Consider the following 18,312-nt stretch of genomic DNA (forward strand, 5'->3'; position numbering starts at 1 on the left):
CATTTTGTAATGCTTTAGCTTCCATAGATAGTGATTATCAGAGAAAAGTTTTTAAGAGGTTTTCCAGAAAACCTTCTGGAAAATATTCTCTATTTTGGATGTCGTGAAGAATATTTGTGATTCATGAGAGTAGGTAAAAATATCAGTATTAATAGGAATTTGGAAGAAGTCGATTCTCATTAAAATCAAGAGTTTAGTGATAGACATACTGAGTTTGGGATACCTGTGGAATAGTCCAGAAATTAATTTAAATATATGGGCTTAGTGTACAGAAGTGAGCAGCAGGATGCTTATATATCAATAGGTATTATTTTAAAATGTATTGAAATTTTCCTTAAAATAATACCTATACTTGATTTAATAAGTTAATTGGAAATTAATGGCTTATGACAAGCATACCAGCCCACACTCTTCCCACACTCACTTTGCTGTTGTTCATGGAGGCTGTCATCTTTAAATCTTTCAGCTGATTTCTCTAGCGTGTGCCTTTTTATTTCTGAATGACATGCTTAGAATACTATTTTTTTGACTTACCAATTTTAGAAATTTTCTACTCACCTCCTATCACGGTAGATTTCCCCTCCATTCCTCCGCCAATATAATTATATTTCATCATATTAATAATTCATTTCTATATTTTTAAATATAATAACAATATAATATTGTGTTTATATTATTATAACTACACAAATATTATATACATACTACTAACCCAACCATGTTATTATGACTACCCACTACCTTTATTTTTTTCCTCGTGTTAGTGATTGTCTTTGTGTTCTTTTCTTGGTTTTTAGTGTTCCTTTTACTAATTTTCTTTTTTCCTATTTCAGTCTCTCATTGTTTGTTTACTCATTTGGAGTGTTGCTTGTTGCTTGACTTTTATCCCCTCCCACCTAGTGACTTTTTTTTTTTTTTTTTTTAAACTGCACAGCGACATTTATTGTTCCAGCCTGGAAAAACATCCCTTTTTTAAATTTCACACAGCAAAGCATGTTAAAAACTTCACTCATCAAATAAATGATAATTTAAACAAGAACTTGCTAAAGAAACCTCATCACAACAACGTTTTAGGGCCTGATCACTTTAAGTCCATTAGTGACATTTTAATTTTAGTCATCAAATTTTTAATTTCTAAGAGTGCTTCTTGTTCTCTTGTTTCTTCTTCCCCACCAGCTAAAAATCTATGATGTTATAACAAGGATCATAAATTGTATCCCAGTAGGTTAAGAAATCTTGGTTAAAACCTGTTGTATCCCAGTAAGTTGAAAGATGTTAACGTGTCGTATTTTTTTTCCAAAGCGGTTGAGGAAGAGAATGGGACAAATGCTCTTTTTAAAACACACCAATTTTGTGATGAACTCAAATTACAATGTTAACTTTACCATTATAATGAATGTATTTGATCCAAAAATTTTAAAATCTAGGCTGTTGTCATTTAAATAACAAATTACCTTACTGGTATCATGAAGAGTAAATGTTAGTACTGATTTGGAAAGACATTCTCATTTAGGAGATGAAATAGAAAGTAAATGAGGAGAAAGAAAAGCTTTTATTATTTATTTTCTTTTAAATATTTTAGTATCATGGTGCAGTCACCAGAAAAATCTTACAGTTCCTCAGAACCTGTTATTTCGGCACAAGAGCAGGAGACTCAGGTAAGGCTTTTGTAAAAAGGCAATTAGTTTATGATAGGGTAGTTATGATTCTATGCATGCTTAAAATTCTGTATTTTGCCAGTATTTTAAAAATTGTTCTTAAGCTAAGAATCTGAGTTTATATTTCAGTTTATATTCATACAAAGGAAAAATGTGGTATCTGAAGCTCTAAAAATAAAGGACTAGATCTTTTAAGTACATTTTTAAAAGTATTGAGTTGTTTCTTTGTTTTTTGTTCAGACTATGTTATATGGCAAATTGGTAGAAGCTAGGCAGAAACATGCCAATAAAATGGATGTTCCCCCAGCTATTCTGGCAACAAACAAGATACTGGTGGATATGGCCAAAATGAGGTAAACTATCTTTTGCATGTGTTCTCATTTATTTCCTTCTAACAAAATTTATCTAAGTTGATAATATGACCATAGTTTCCACTGTCACATCTGGGAGGTGACTCAAATTCTCCCTGCTGCGATGCTTATCTCTTTGCCAAGCTTTAGTACCACATTTCTATATGAATAAAAACCAGTTATGTTTTCAGCAATCATATTCAATATATGTAAAATCTAACTCATTATCTACCCACCCTGCATTTTATCCAAATGCCGAAATTCCTCTTTTTGGATTCTTTTTGATTATCATACCATCACATTCCTAGTCAGAGGTTCCTAATGCTTAAAACCTCTGATCTGAATTTTCTCTCCTCCAATATAAAACCTCTTCCTCTTCCTCCTCCTCCTCTTCTTTCTTCTTTCTTTCTTTCTTTCTTTCTTTCTTTCTTTCTTTCTTTCTTTCTTTCTTTCTTTCTTTCTTTCTTTCTTTCTTTCTTTCTTTCTTCTTTCTTTCTTTTCTTCTTTCCTTTCTTTCCTTTCTTTCTTCTTCTTCTCTCGTCCTCTTCTCCTTCTCTCTCTCCTTCTCCCTTCTCCCTTCTCCTCTCCTTCTCCTCCTTCTTCTCCCTGCGCGTTCTTCGTCCGTCCTCCTTCTCCTCTCCTTTTAGCTCCTCTCCTCCTTCTTCCTCCTCCTCCTCCTTTTTATTCTTCTCCTTCTCCTCCTCCTTCTTCTCCTCCTCCTTCTTCTCCTCCTTCTTCTTCTCCTCCTCCTCCTTCTCCTCCTTTTTCTCCTCCTCCTTCTTCTCCTCCTCCTCCTTTTTATTCTTCTCCTTCTCCTCCTCTCCTTCTCCTCCTCCTTCTTCTCCTCCTTTTCTCCTCCTCCTTCTTCTCCTCCTCCTCCTTTTATTCTTTCTCCTTCTCCTCCTCCTTCTCCTCCTTCTCCTTCTTCTCCTCCTCCTCCTTCTTCTCCTTCTCCTCCTCCTCCTCCGCCTTCTTATCCTCCTCCTCCTCCTTCTTCTCCTTCTCCTCCTCTCCTCCTCCTTCTTCTCCTCCTCCTCCTCCTCCTTCTTCTCCTTCTCCTCCTCCTCCTCCTCTTATCCTCCTCCTCCTCCTTCTCCATCTTCTCCTCCTCCTCCTTCTCCTCCTCCTTCTTCTTTCTTCTTCTTCTTCTTCCTTTTTTCCTGAAGACAGGTCTCACTCTGTTGCCCAGGCTGGAGTATAGTGGTGCGATCACTGCTCACTGCAGCCTTGACCTCCTGGGTTCAAGCTATCCTCCCACCTCAGCCTCCTGAGTAGCTGGGACTACAGAACATACCACCTTGCTCAGCTAATATTTGTATATTTTGTACAGACAGGGTTTTGTCATATTGCCCAGGCTGGTCTCCAACTCCTAAGCTCAGGCAATCTTCTCGCCTCAGTCTCCAAAGTGCTGGCACTACAGGTGTAAACCACTGTGCCTGACCTCTTTTTCTTATTTAAATACTTTTCATACCTTTTGTAAAACGGGTTCCTTGTTGCCTGTCTGTGCCTTCCTCCTCCTTCTTAATGACACCACATTAGTTCTGACTGTTTTCCCTTGGCATGTTGCAGAGGCCTCTTAACTATTAACCCTTCATTCTCTCTCTCTGTTTCATCCAGTATATGAGTACCAAACTAAATCTTCCTTTATCATGTCTTACTTCTGCTTAAATGGTTTCTTTCTAGCTTGGAATTCAAGGCCTTCCATTTATGAACTTACTTTTCTAAGTTACAGAATTTGAAATGGTTTATCTTACCTGGATTGTTTACCACTTGTTGAAGACCCGTTTTCAACTTCCATATATTTATTTACAGTGTTGCTTCTCCTTGTAGTTTCCTTGATTCCTCAAAACTCCTTTTAAGAAATTCTTTAAGATCTCGCTTTATTACTATAAAGACTATGAGAAGGTATTTCATGATCTTATTGGCGAAGTAATTCCTCTCTCTTGAATTCATAGAGGACTTTCAGATGAATTCGAAAGATGCTTCTCTGGCACTTACCACACAATGCTATATTATAGTTTTTTGTAATTAGTGGTAAACGTGTATTATTATATCTTCTAGATTTTAAACTCCGAATAAAGATATTAGCTCCTCATCTTTTTGTGTGTCTCCCATAGCACCTAGCACAATGCCTCGTAAACACGAGGTGATCATTAAACATTTAGAAGAAGTTATTTCCCAAGAATAGTTGCTTGGTAATTGTATTCGTCTTTTGCTTCCTTTTAAAAAATTGTTTCTGTCATGTATACATATGTAACAAACCTGCACATTGTGCATGTGTACCCTAGAACTTAAAGTATAATTTAAAAAAAAAATTGTTTCTGTCACTAAATTGCATCCAATAGATATTACTTGAGTGCAGAATTTTCTAATGACATTACACAGTGCTATATCTGACACTAATTCTGTTGTTAATAAGTATTCTAAGACCATACTTTACTATTCAGGATTTTTTTTTTTTTTTTTTTTGGTGACTATCACCTACGCTGGAGTGCAGTGGCACAATCTCGGCTCACTGCAACCACTGCCTCCTGGGTTCAAGCAATTCTCCTGCCTCAGCCTCCAGAATAGCTGGGACCACAGGTGTGCGCCGCCACCCCTGGCTAATTTTTTGTATTTTAGTAGAGATGAGGTTTCACTGTGTTGTCCAGGCTGGTCTTGAACTCCTGAGCTCAGGCAATCCATCTGCCCTGGCCTCCCAAAGTGTTGGGATTACAGGCATGAGCCATCGCGCCTGGCCCAGAGGAGATATTTAATGAAAAGGAGTAATCATTAGATCGGCAGATTTTTAGAAGGAAGGAGGGCATCGAATGTGTTCTTGGATATTGGACACAATAAGAAATACTGAGCTAAAAGTCTGAAGGAATTGGCGGATATACTGTTACAGGTAAACACTTTATAGAAGAAAATAATGAATGAGACTTTCTTTTGAGATTTTCTTAGGCTCTTAGTTGTTCCCAGTTAGAGCCTCATACTTTTCATGACTATAAAGATAATAATAAAATCAGTAATAAAATGAATATTTGATATGTTAACCTGTTCCTTTATGACAATGTCCTGTTTACCAGTTAACAGTGTGTTTTTGTGGTGATGGGGACAATAGTGTTTTTATTCATAAGTTGGTAAAAGCACAAGTCTTTAAATGGTGGTAAGCAAAGAAAGAAATTATAAAACATGATTAGTTGTATTATACATTGTTTTGGTTGTGGGAAAAACTATACATTTAGAGAATCATTATGAAGCTGAACATCAGCTATATTGTTGGAGTGATACTATTTCAGTGGTTTCTTGACCTTTTTATTGTTGTTAAATACAGACCAACTACGGTTGAAAACGTAAAAAGGATTGATGGTGTTTCTGAAGGCAAAGCTGCCATGTTGGCCCCTCTGTTGGAAGTCATCAAACATTTCTGCCATACAAATAGTGTTCAGGTAAAATACTGTGGTTTGCAGGAGCTCTTAGAGAATAAGCATTTTTTGTAACCATTTCAAAAGTACCCTTCAGAAGCAACATTTTCTCACTTTCTTTGCATTTCCATACTGGACACTTAGAAAATGAATTTAGATTGTTTTTACAGTCAATCTGTCGTAAAAACATGTCAGTTATCTACTTTTAAAGATGATACTAAAAAGTAGTTGTCCAGGCTGCTGATGTCTTTCTATTTCATTGGGAGGTTTTGTTTTTAAATTGGAAACATTATTTTAGGTTGATAAATTACAATTTTACATTCGAATGTGGTAGTTGGAAATTAAAGCTGGAAAGTTATCCTTGCTATGAGTTGGTCCGGAGCTCAGCCACTTGCTTTTGGTTTAGCATATTCTCTAATCTCGCTCCCCTTCCGTAATGCTGTCTTTTGGTAGTAAGTGGATTTCATATTATTCTCTTCAGTTTTAATAGTGTTTCCTTCATATCCTTTTACTATTGCCTGTTCTGCCATAAGTGACCATTTCCAGAAAGATCATTTGGGATTTTCTCTAAACTCCACATAGCAGACTCTATCGTGTGTACTCTGCAGAAGGTGAGGCAGTGGGGGATAGAGGGGAGACTACTGGACTTGGAGTCTCAGAATCAGGACTTTAATTCTTCCTTACAGTTGTTCACCTGGTGAACCTGAACATGTCCTTTAATTTCCTTGGGTCTCCATTTCCTCAGCTACACAACGGAAATGACACTTCCTCCCCCACATCCGGGAAACAACAGATGACATTAGAAAAGTAGAAGACATGGGATAAGTATAAAACGTTGAACGAGTTAAACACATTCAAGGCAGTATTAAGGGATTATTTTTTACTTCCAAGAAGCTCCTGGAAGCTTTGGGCAGGCACAGTTGGATCCTACTTTAGAAAAATCTTTCTCTAACTATAAGTAGAAAACCCTTCTGCTTTTTGAATGTAGCATTTCCCTCTTTTGATATAGAATATCTTTGGCAACTTTAAATTTTCTTTTTCATACTGTTATATAAGACATCATGTGAAAATTCTTATTTCTTACTGAGTTTTTAGAAATGAAATGATAATGTCTTAATGGTTTGGGAAAGAATATCATACCTACCAGTGGTAATTGAGTAAGTTCCCTCTCTTTGGACACTTGACAGTAGTATCTTCTTTCATGAATTAGTGATATTATTGAATAATGAATGAATGATCTCTCCTAACTCCCCTTCAGGAGAGGAAACTGAAGTAGGGGAAAAGGTAAATTCCCCAAGGGATAGGTATGAAACCTTTATGAACCTTCTGGATAGAGAAGATGACTGCTAATTTCTGTGATTAGAAATTATACTTGGGTTATTCTGCAAATTGAAATCATTTCTTTTTTAAAATGTCAACTTTAATGTTTATTAAGCAAGTTTTGTTATTCATGAGTTTCATTAGCCTTTAATATATTTTTTAAATTTTGAAGTAAAATTTCTTGCTATCACAATACACATTAAAAATTACAAATATGACACATATATTAAACGCATTAAGATGGCCAGTTAGGAAAAATATGCTAAAATATTTTTATATAAATACATTTTTTGAGAATTTTGAGAATTTATGGAACAAAGTAATGATACAATCCACAAATGTACAATTAAAGGGTTTAGGGATATCCAAAATACTTGGCAAAGTAATCTGAAATAATACTCTTAGGAAGGAAGGGCTACAATGTGATTCTAGTAAGCAAAAGTCTAATCAAATCATACTGTAGTCCCAGCTACTCGGGAAGGTGAAGCAGGAGAATGGCATGAAGCCGAGAGGTGGAGATTGCAGTGAGCTGAGATTGCGCCACTACACTCCAGCCTGGGGGACAGAGCGAGATTCCGTGTCAAAAAAAAATAAAAAAGACTGTATGAACCTATATGGCATAAATATGTACAAATATTATTTATTTTAAAAAAATCCAGGGGTAAGGGCAGGGTAGTTAGAAAATACCTAAGGGTGTTCATGAAATAAGATTGGCTATGAATGACAGTTGCTGAAACTGGGTGATGCCCATCTTACTCTCTCGACTTGTGTTATGTGTTTGATATATCCCACAATAAACCTTAAAAAAAAAAAGATGAGTGGTCAATTATAGGAAGATATAAATAGAAAAGGCAATAAGGACGAAAGTTGGCAAAGCTTACCTAAGCACTCTTTAGATAAAAAGACATTTTCACTAACTAGATTTGAATATTATAGTTTAATTGGCAAGGAGAATGCCTGAACTTAATCTTTGTTAAGAGACTACTTAAGGCACTATCAGAAGTTACCTTATGGCGAGGTGCAATCCCTCGTGCCTGTAATCCCAGCACTTTGGCAGGCCAAGGCAGGCAGGCTGCCTGAGGCCAGGAGTTAGAAAACAACCTGGGCAACATAGCGAGACCCCACCTCTACAAAAACAATTTTTTAAAATTAGCCAGGCATGGTGGTGTTATCCTGTAATCCCAGCTACTTAAGATGCTTAGGCAGGAGGATTGCTTGAGCCCAGGGATTTGAGGCTGCAGTGAGCCATCCATTGTGCCACAATACTCCAGCTTGAGTGATAGGAAAAAAAAAATAAGCGTCTTTGTTATATTCTCAAACTTTCAGGTGAGCTGGCTTCCTATATAACTTTCAGGTGAGCTGGCTTCCTATATAACTCTTCTATAGAACAGAACATACTGGTTGGGGCAAGTGAAACTGTCCAGTTGTATGCCTCATAAGTTAATGAATTTGCTTTCTAATATATACACTGATATTTATACACACATACACATAAAACCAAGTTCAATAGATGGGTAGTGCAACTCCCACCATATGCTCAGAACATGAAATCTCCGCTGCTAGGGTTATTTGATTGAAATTGTCTTTTGTGTTGATGTGAGAGTTTAGCTCTGAGATTCTTCCCGATGTAAAATATAATCCCCCGAAAGGTTTGGCAAGCATGTTTTATTGCCTTGGGTCAGATAATTCAAATTCTAACATTAGGCATCATCTATATAGCATGTAAAAAGTAAAACAGAAACGTTTATGTTTCTCACCAAGCAGTAAATTAATACTCAACTAATAAATTTCTTAAACTCCCTAATAACAGAGTATGGAAACAAAAAATGAATTTCTTTCCAAAAGAAAAGCTCATAGATACGTTTACTCACATATGTATACATAGTAGAGTAGACCACATGATAAATAACCTTATAAAAATGATACCAATAGTATTCATCAAGAGACGAGGCGCTTCTTTAAATTATTAATTTAGTTTGTTACAGATTTTATTATGGCTATAGTATGTTGTTTTAATCTACCTTTTATGTGTAGTTAAAAAAAAAGTTGTCTATCTCTTTACCTTTATTTCAGCCTTTAAAAAGATACCATTATTTTTTCATTAATCTTGTTTTTCAATCGTTCCCCATTTTTTCTTTTAAACATTTCTTAAGGAACCATATGTAAGATTTTATAGAATACTTAGATTTCTAGTTGGGGTGTATCATTTAAAATTAGATGTGTAGAGAGAGTGTTATGATATATTTCGTTATGATATATTAGTGGTTATAGTACCTAAAATCGAATAGTGATTCTGTTCGTTCGTTCGTTCGTTCGTTCGTTCGTTCGTTCGTTCGTTCGTTCGTTCATTCATTCATTCAATATTCACTTCCAGGGATTGGGGACTTACTTAAAGACAGAGTGGTTCACATTATACTTCCTTTTTTTAGTCCTGCTTATTGGTTAAAGAGAAGACTAGGAAATGTTTGTTATTACAAATATTTTGTTAAAAATTAAATTTGTGTGCTCTAGCATTATTTTACCTTTTTAAATCAATACGTTAAAAATCCAACTTCTTTTTGAGCTCCCCATAAAAAGGGAATTATTTGTTGCTTATAGGTTTAACTTGTGTTTATTTTTTTCTTAATGGCTAATGATTATATTTATATTCTATTGTTATATTGATATTATTGATCATTTGTGCTACATTTAAAATTCTGTAGACAGACCTCTTTTCAAGTACAGAACCTCAAGAAGAACAGGAGACGAGTCTGGTAGCAAAAAATAAAGTATGCACACTTTCACAGTCTGTGGCCATCACATACTCTTTATTCCAAGAAAAGAAGATGCCTTTGGTAAGTGTGACTTTCAAGTTACAGGGAATTTTTTTAGTTTATTTAAACTTGTGTTTTATCAGCTGTTTAGTATTAAAGCTCTGACTTGGGATAATTTCCTCCAACTCTACAATAAATCTCAGTTTAATTTAAAAAGAGAACGTTGTTTTCTTTTTCTGTTAAGCCTCCCTGTTAAGTAATAGCAGTAAGTTTAGTTTGGCCATGAATATCTTCTAGAGGTTGTATTGGAGTACTGATACACACATTTATAGCTCAGGGATACTGCCTCAGCCATATTTTAAAATGGGACTAATAGTTTAAAAACTATAAATATTCACAATGTTAAGAAACAACCTCAAGATGCATTAAGAAAAAGGAAGGTGCAAAACAGAAAAACAAACGTAAATGTATGTGTGTGCATATGCATGCTTATATAGTCACATATTCTTGTATGTGTACAAAAAATACATACTGGATCTCTGGAAGCATAGCCAAACAACTGGAAATATGTTTTTAAAACTTGCTTTTCATTCTATCTCTTCTAGTACTGTTTTGATGCTCTTTGAAAACAATCTAATTGCTGTAACAAATGACCACAGGTAGGCCGGGTGTGGTGGCTCATGCCTGTAATCCCAGCACTTTGGGAGGCTGAGGCAAGCAGATCATTTGAGGTCAGGGAATTGAGACCAGCTGGACAACATAGGGAGACCCTGTCTCTACTAAAAATACAAAAATTAGCCAGGCGTAGTGACACGTGCCTGTAATCCCAGATACTTAGGAGGCTGAGACACAGGAATCACATGAATCCAGGAGGCAGAGGTTGCAGTGAGCTGAGATTGCGCCACTGCATTCCAGCCTGGGCGACCAAGCAAGCCTTGATCTCCAAAAAAAAGACCATATGTAATGTTTCTTCATTGATCTAAGATAAATCTTTAAGGCTATTGAGGTTTTTTGTATACAAAATGGAGAGTAAGTTTTAATGGAATGTGACAAAATGAGGCTTACAGTTAAGTTTAATTTGAATTCTCATCCTCTTGACATTAAGTTGATTTGTAACAACAGATATGGTCCAATGCCTGCTTTTCTATTGTCTCTGGTTCCATCCACTAGTGCCTATATTACACACCTTTTGTTCAGGTTTTATCATTTAAAATAAATAAGAATAAACAGTCCATAGCTTATCTTACTGAATAAATGTTTTAATTTGACAGTCATGTTTCTTAAAGTTCCTTACAAAAACCATTGCCCAAGAAACTAAATAATTCCATTATACTATTTTTGAAATAGAACACATAATAAATGGGAATTTTAATTTCAATTTCTTATGTAAATAATAACTTCTATGTACATGTTAAAAATGCCTGTATATACCTAATTTGACCATGTATGTATAGTAGAAATGAAAACAGTTACTAAGAAAATTTGGTATTGGCTCCAAATTTTCCGAATAAAGTGTATTCTAATGCTCAGTTGTAATACAGGGTTTCATGTGTTAGTTTGTGTATTCATGGTTAAAAATGTGAAGACTGTTATATCTTCATTTGTGGCTTTTGGTATTATTTGGTTGTATTTTATTGTATGATATGGTGGTATAATTGTTCTTACCTCCCAGGAGTCTGAGAGGGTCTTGCCAGTTAACCGCAGAATTAAACATGCTTAGGACTAATTAATCAGGAGCAATACTACAATTAGTTGGAGGTAATTTGAAACCTGGTATCAAATAACCCTGATATTATGCACACACATGGTGCACACTTTTCTAGTAGACATTTAATTAAAGTAATTTAAAACCTCCCTTTGAAGGATGAAAAACTTTGCCTTAAATGCTCTATTCTGTGAAAGTGTCAACATTCATGCAAATACAGTCTAAATTCAGACTTTGAAAATGTATTGAAAGAGAGGATCATGAAATAAGTTAGAGCTGAGTGACTAAGCTTTCTGGGTGCTTAAAAGAATGTTTTACCTAATAAGTATCGGAAATGTATTTGCAGCCACATTTGTTTAAAGAACCATATAAATATGTAGCACTGTTCATGTGAAGTTCAATGGTAGGAAAATGCTGACACCCCTTGTGGAACTGTGGTTATTATTATTTTATGAATAGAGTCAATTTCAAACACCTATTAGAGTCTTCTCAGGAACCTTTTATAGAATGCATCTGGAGCGTTATGTTATCGCTAAGCATTTTAGGATTTGTCTTCTTGGAAATTCGTGTAACCAAACCATCATGTGTTATTTCAAGTGTATATAGTATTGGGTTACAGTTTACTGTGTTTTCCAAAGGTTGTAACAACTATTAGACTTACAGAGAATGACTTCTCTGCCACTAATGGCTTTCTAAAGTGAATAGAGAGGGGCGAGGATTGAATTCTTCGGTAAAGCTGGGTGATTTTGTTTTATTCAATACACTTTAATAAGTATAAAAAGTAGAACCTATGGAGAGCTGTAATGGGGGTAGTTTTAAAGAAATTCTGAAAATGAAAAGTTTAAGTAAAGGTTTAGTTCATTGTTTATTTCACACTGAGCATTACCTGAATGTTTTGGACATTTTCTTTCCATGAGTAGAGTGGACACTTTTAAAGTTCACTGGGTTCCTTTGCTGTTCTTTCTCTAGAAGAGCATAGCTGAGAGCAGGATTCTGCCTCTCATGACAATTGGCATGCACTTATTCCAAGCGGTGAAAGCTGGCTGCCCCCTTGATTTGGAGCGAGCAGGCCTGACTCCAGAGGTTCAGAAGGTTATTGCTGATGTTATCCGAAACCCTCCCGTCAACTCAGGTGAGAAGCATGGCCTGCCTCTGCACCCTTAATGACTTGATGAAGTAAACAAGCAATCTACTAATATTTTTCACCTTTAACAGCACTAATCCTTTATGCTATTATGAAAAGCTTTTGTGATTCTTTTTCTTGTTTTAGGAAAACAGTCTTTCTTCCCATTATCACTCAGAGAAAAATATACTGAGAAATTCTTTTGTTTTGTTGGTTTTTTGAGACAGAGTCTTGCTCTGTTGCCTAGGCTGGAGTGCAGTGTCGTGATCTTGGCTCACTGCAACCTCCACCTCCTGGGTTCAAGCGATTCTCTTGCCTCAGCCTCCTGAGTAGCTGGGACTACAGGCGCATGCCACCATGCCCAGCTATTTTTGTATCTTTTGATAGAGTCAGGGTTTTCCATGTTGGCCAGGCAGGTCTCGAACTCCTGACCTCAGATGATCTGCCCACCTCAGCCTCCCAAAGTGCTGGGATTACAGGTGTGAGCCATGGCACCTGGCCAATACACTGAGAAATTTTTATTTTCCTTTTCAGCTTAAGGTTACACCTTCCCCGCCATCCAAAACAGTGCTTCATTTTTTCTAATTTCTACTTCATCACTTGCAAAAACCATATTTTTCTCCACATTCATTCCCAGTAGCTTCCTGACTCCTAGTTCTTCCCTAAACCTTTCTGAGTCCTTGTCATTGGTTTCACTTGAGTAGCCTTTCTAATCAACACAGTCATTGGTATCAGTTACTGTGACATGGAAGGGACAGACCAAGTTCTTTGGGCCGCTGTGTAGAAGGATTTCCTGTCACTTTGCTGCAGAACCTCAGCTGTGCTGTGGAGAGCAAGCCCCTTTGCTTGTCTTGTAGAAATATTTTAAATTATTATCCTTTTTTTTTTTTTTTTTTTTGGTAACAGAAATAAATAGGAGATACGTTAGAGGATTTTCTCTCCTAGATGTATAAATCCAAACTTGGGGTCTTGTAACTCAATAAATCTGATAAGTTTCTTTAGACTGTTATGATAGAGCAGTGGCCATACCAAAAGCCTCATCTCCAACGCTGCAGTGCAGATACTTTTTACTACCTTAAAGTTTTTTGCACTTGTGTACAACTTGTGAATAATTCCCCCTGAGAATTTGGAAAATCACTCTCTGAAAGCACAGTCAATACTGTGCTTAAATAGATCTGAGCGAAAATAAGTCACTTAGAAGACAGGATTATTTCTAGGCTTGAGCATGACTTGACTGAAGGTCTAAAGAACGAACACCTCCTTCACTTTCATTGATCACGGTGGATGCACGGGGAAAGGAGAGACACGGAGGCAAGTTACAGTAGTGCTCATCTAAGTTCCAGGGATGTGGGGGAGTGGCCAGGGGACTTCAAGTATAGTAAATAAATAACCTATTTATAAGTTATGTCAATGTCATGTTTGAAATAGAAAACCAAATACTGCATGTTCTTACTTATAAGCAGGAGCTAAATTAGGTGCATATGGATATAAAAATGAGAACAGGCTGGGTGTGGTGGCTTGTGTCTATAATCCCAGCACTTCGGGAGACCTAGATGGAAGGATTCCTTGAGCTCAGGAGTTCAAGACCAGCCTGAGCAACATAGTGTGACCCCCATCTCTACAAAAAATAAGAAAATTAGCCAGACGTGGTGACATATACCGATAGTCCCAGCTACTTGGGAGACTGAGACAGGAGGAGTGCTTGAGCTCAGGAGTTTGAGGTTACAGTGAGCTGTGATCATGCCACTGCGCTCCAGCGTGAGTGACAGAGTGAGAACCTGTCTCAAAAAGAAAAAAAAAAAAAAACGGTAACATTAGACACTGGGGACTACTGAGGGGAGGGAAGGAACAATGGTTGAAAAGGTGGGAAGGGACAGTGGTTGAAAAACTGCGTGTTGGATACTATGCTCACTATCTGGGTGATGGGATCAATTGTACCTCAAACCTCAGCATCCTGCAATATATGAATGTAACAAACCTGCCCATGTACTACCTGAATCTAAAGTAAAAGTTATAATTTTAAAAAATTATGATAAAATCAGAAAATAAAGGTCTGAGATGGAAAATTAAAAGACCAAAGCCATCCATAAGCCCAATAAATCCCTTCCCCCCAAAAATTATGTATAAAAAAAAGATATTGCGCCAGGCGTGATGGTTCACACCTGTAATCCCAGCACTTGGGAGGCCGAGACGGGCAGATGACTTGAGGTCAGGAGTTCAAGACCAGCCTGGCCAACATGGTGAAACCCTGTCTCTACTAAAAATACAAAAATTAGCCAGCAGTGTTGGCACATGCCTGTAATCCCAGCTACTCAGGAGACTGAGGCAGGAGAATCGCTTGAACCAGGGAGGCGGAGATTGCAGTGAGCCAAGATCGCGCCACTGCACTTCAGCCTGAGTGACTGAGACTCTCTCTCAAAAAAAAAAAAAAAAAAAAAGACCTTGCACCCTGACAAGTTCTAGTTTGTGCAGGAATGCTAGAATGACTCAAGATTGGAAAAATCTTTAAATGTTACCACAATAAGGGTAAAAGGAGAAAAATTACCTAATGTCATCTGAACAACAACAAGAAGAAATGAAAGACATTAAAAATTGGGAGAAATTTATATTTGAGGAATACTCTTAACAACGAATTCTGCTTATATATCACTTCCTAGTTTTCTGATAACTTCCCATGCAGATGTGTATGTAAGGAATGGATGTAGTAGTCATGCTAATCTGAGTATCTATGTGATACTTATGAATTAATCATGTTTAAGTTAGTAAGTTAGCATTTCAGGGTTAAATTAGCCAAAGTAGGTTAGAGAGGCATCTTATGAGAAAGCTGGCCAACTTTCCTGGTCATCTTCTGATCTTCCTAACTTCAGAAATCAAGGCAGAGAGAGAAAAATAGTAACTACTTTGTAGGATTAGATTTATGGTTGTGGAAACCTCTGTTTCTCCAGTGCAGAATGAGATAGCATTTTAGAGAAAGCCAAAGACTCAAATGTCTTCTTCATGCTTATAGTCTGGAATTTTTTTTCCTTTAGAAATGTATTGTCTCTCAGGACTTAAAGCAATTTGCATCTTTCGATGAAATGTTGAATAGTAGGCAGTATTCTTTGAAAGAATTTGTGCAGGCTAGGCACGGTGGCTCACGCCTGTAATCCCAGCACTTTGGGAAGACAAGGCGGGCAGGTCACTGAGGTCAGGAGTTAGAGACGAGCCTGACCAACATGGTGAAACCCTGTCTCTACTAAAAATACCAAGATTAGCTGGGCTTGGTGGCACACACCTGTAATCCCAGCTACTTGGGAGGCTGAGGCAGGAGAATCACTTGAACCCCCCTGGGAGGTGGAGGAGGTTGTAGTGAGCCGAGATTGCCTCATTGTACTACAGTCTGGACAACAGGGTGAGACTGTCTCAAAAAAAAAAAAAAAGAATTTGTGCAGTTCCCCACGCCAACCTTTTCTTTTTTTCTATTGGCATTTCTGCTATTATTTAGCTGCCTTCTTTATAGCCTGAAACTTACAGATGGTGTTGGTCTAGTCTGTAAGAGCAAAGGCTTTGATAATAGACAGATCTGTATTTAGGCCTTGGCTCTAGCTTTTCATTGTTATGTGACCTCCATCAAGTGATCCAATTTCCCTAATCCTCAGTTTCCTCATCTCTAAGACAGGGAGAATTAATATTGCCTCTCTTATAGAATTGTGAGAAATACAGTCATGCGTCGCTTGATGATGGGGATGAATTCTGAGAAATGTGTTGTTAGGCGATTTCATCTTATGGGAACCTCACAGAGTGGACTTAATCTTAGATGGTGTAGCCTACTACACATCTAGGCTGTATGGTATAGCTCCTGTCTTCAAACCTGTATAGCATGTGACTTTACTGAATACTGTAGGCAATTATAACACAGTGGTATCTGTGCATATAAACATAGTGAAACATAGAAAAGGCCCAGTAGAAATACAGTGTAACAGATTTTTAAAAAAAGGCCGGGCGTGGTGGCTCACGCTTGTAATCCCAGTACTTTGGGAGGCCGAGGTGGGCGGATCACCTGAGGTCAGGAGTTCAAGACCAGCCTGGGCAACATGGTGAAACCCCGTCTCTACTAAAAATACAAAAATTAGCCAGGCGTGGTGGTAGGTACCTGTAATCCCAGCTACTTGGGAGGCTGAGGCAGGAGAATTGCTTGAACCCAGGAGGTGGAAGTTGCAGTGAGCCAAGATTGTGCCACTGCACTCCAAACTGGGAGACAGAGTGAGACTGTCTCAAAAAAAAGATACAAAAGGGTACATCTGTATAGGGCACTTACCGCGAATGGAGCTTGTACCCTGGGAGTTGCTCTGTGTGAGTCAGTGAGTGAGTGGTGAGTGAATGTGAAGACCTAGGACTGCACTGCTGTAGACTTTATAAACCCTGTGCACTTAGGCCACACTCACCCCTGTGATACGAATCTATCTGTATAATGTACCTGCATATGTACCCTTGAAACTAAAATAAAAGTTAAAAAAATTTTCTTCTTTCACCAATAATAAATTAACCTTAGCTTACTGTAATGATTTTTCTTTATGAATTAAAATCTTTTTACTCTTTTGTAATAACACTTAGCTTAAAACACAAACATATTATACAGCTGTACAAATATATTTTCTTTATATCCTTCTTCTCTAAGCTTTTTTCTGTTTTTGATTTTGTTAAATTCGTTTTTACTTTTTACATTTTTTTTTTTGTTAGAAACCAAGACACAAACCCACACATTAGACTAGGCCTACATGGGCTCAGGATCATCAGTCTCACTGTCTTCCACCTCCACATCTTGTCCCACCAGAAGGTCTTTAGGGGCAGTCACATGCATGGGGCTGTCATCTCCTATGATAACAATGCCTTCTTCTGGACACCTCCAGAAGGGCCTACTTGTTTTACAGTGAACTTCTAAAAAATATTTATAAAGTGTATAGTATAGCAAACACATAAACATAGTAACATAGTCATTTGTTATCATTTTTAAGTGTTATGTACTGTATATGCTAGACTTTTACACAGTGGGCAGCAAAGTGAGTTTGTTTACACCATTACCACCACAAACACATGGGTGATGCTTTGCATTGTGATGTTATGATGGCTATGATGTCACTAGGTGATAGGAACTTTTCAGCTGTGTGATAATCTAATGGATACTTGTTCCTGTTGGCTGCCCATCGTTGACTGAAACATCATTATGTGGTACATGACTGTAAATTAGATACTGTTTAGAAAGCTTTGGCGCACTGATAATAGCAAATGGTGGTGGTGAATATGATGATGATGATGATGACTGAAGACACAGATGGTAAAATTTTATGTCTTAAACATACCCTTTAAATATGATTATTTTTATAGTTTGTCAGTTTTAATAGGCACTTAAGAATATATGAACTTAATAAGTATATAAGAAAGAATGTTCTCCAACATGTATTTTACAGAGACATACAATTTAAGAACTCAAACAGGTTGTAATGGTGTGTGTGTGTGTGTGCATTGCACGCATGCATGCGTGCTCATTCACACTAAAAAATTCTTGGGCATATATTCCTGAATGTCCTAAATGGACATTCTAACATCACTTCATTATGGGCAGAGGGAAATGGTAAAGGAAAATTTCATATTATATTATTCAGCCACATATTGACAACATCTGTTTTATTTGCCTACGGTAAAGAATTGAAGCACTGTTAATTTGCTTTCTAAATCATGTAGGCACAAAGTTATGGAACTTTAGATTTAGAAATGAAATTGGAAATATTACACTTTCCCTTTCCTATCCCACCCTGTTTTGGAGATAAGGAATGTGAGGCCTAGAGAGTTATAAAACTGTTTTAATACCATGTCTAAGATTAATGACTGAGCAAGTTTCTCTTTTTACTCATGTTAAAGTTGTATTGCCAATTAACTTAAAGGAAAGAAATATGCAATTTCTAATCCTGATATAGGATATGGGTATATAAACTCGATGAGTGAACAAATTAACTTAT

At 36.9% G+C, this 18,312-nt stretch overlaps 1 protein-coding gene across 5 annotated transcripts in view; it reads left to right on the forward strand.

Moving 5' to 3' along the window:
* WRN (WRN RecQ like helicase) overlaps positions 1-18,312 on the forward strand; it is a 140,799-nt gene that overhangs the window by 112,340 nt on the left and 10,147 nt on the right. For all 5 annotated transcript variants that reach the window (XM_030938104.1, XM_030938105.1, XM_010370865.2 and 2 more), the window contains 5 exons: positions 1,583-1,658; positions 1,899-2,011; positions 5,325-5,439; positions 9,438-9,569; positions 12,163-12,325. In XM_030938104.1, coding sequence (XP_030793964.1) covers positions 1,583-1,658; positions 1,899-2,011; positions 5,325-5,439; positions 9,438-9,569; positions 12,163-12,325 — 599 coding nt within the window. The remainder of the gene's footprint in view (positions 1-1,582; positions 1,659-1,898; positions 2,012-5,324; positions 5,440-9,437; positions 9,570-12,162; positions 12,326-18,312) is intronic.

The sequence above is a fragment of the Rhinopithecus roxellana genome, chromosome 9, assembly GCF_007565055.1.
Source record: "Rhinopithecus roxellana isolate Shanxi Qingling chromosome 9, ASM756505v1, whole genome shotgun sequence".
Classification (NCBI taxonomy): domain Eukaryota; kingdom Metazoa; phylum Chordata; class Mammalia; order Primates; family Cercopithecidae; genus Rhinopithecus; species Rhinopithecus roxellana.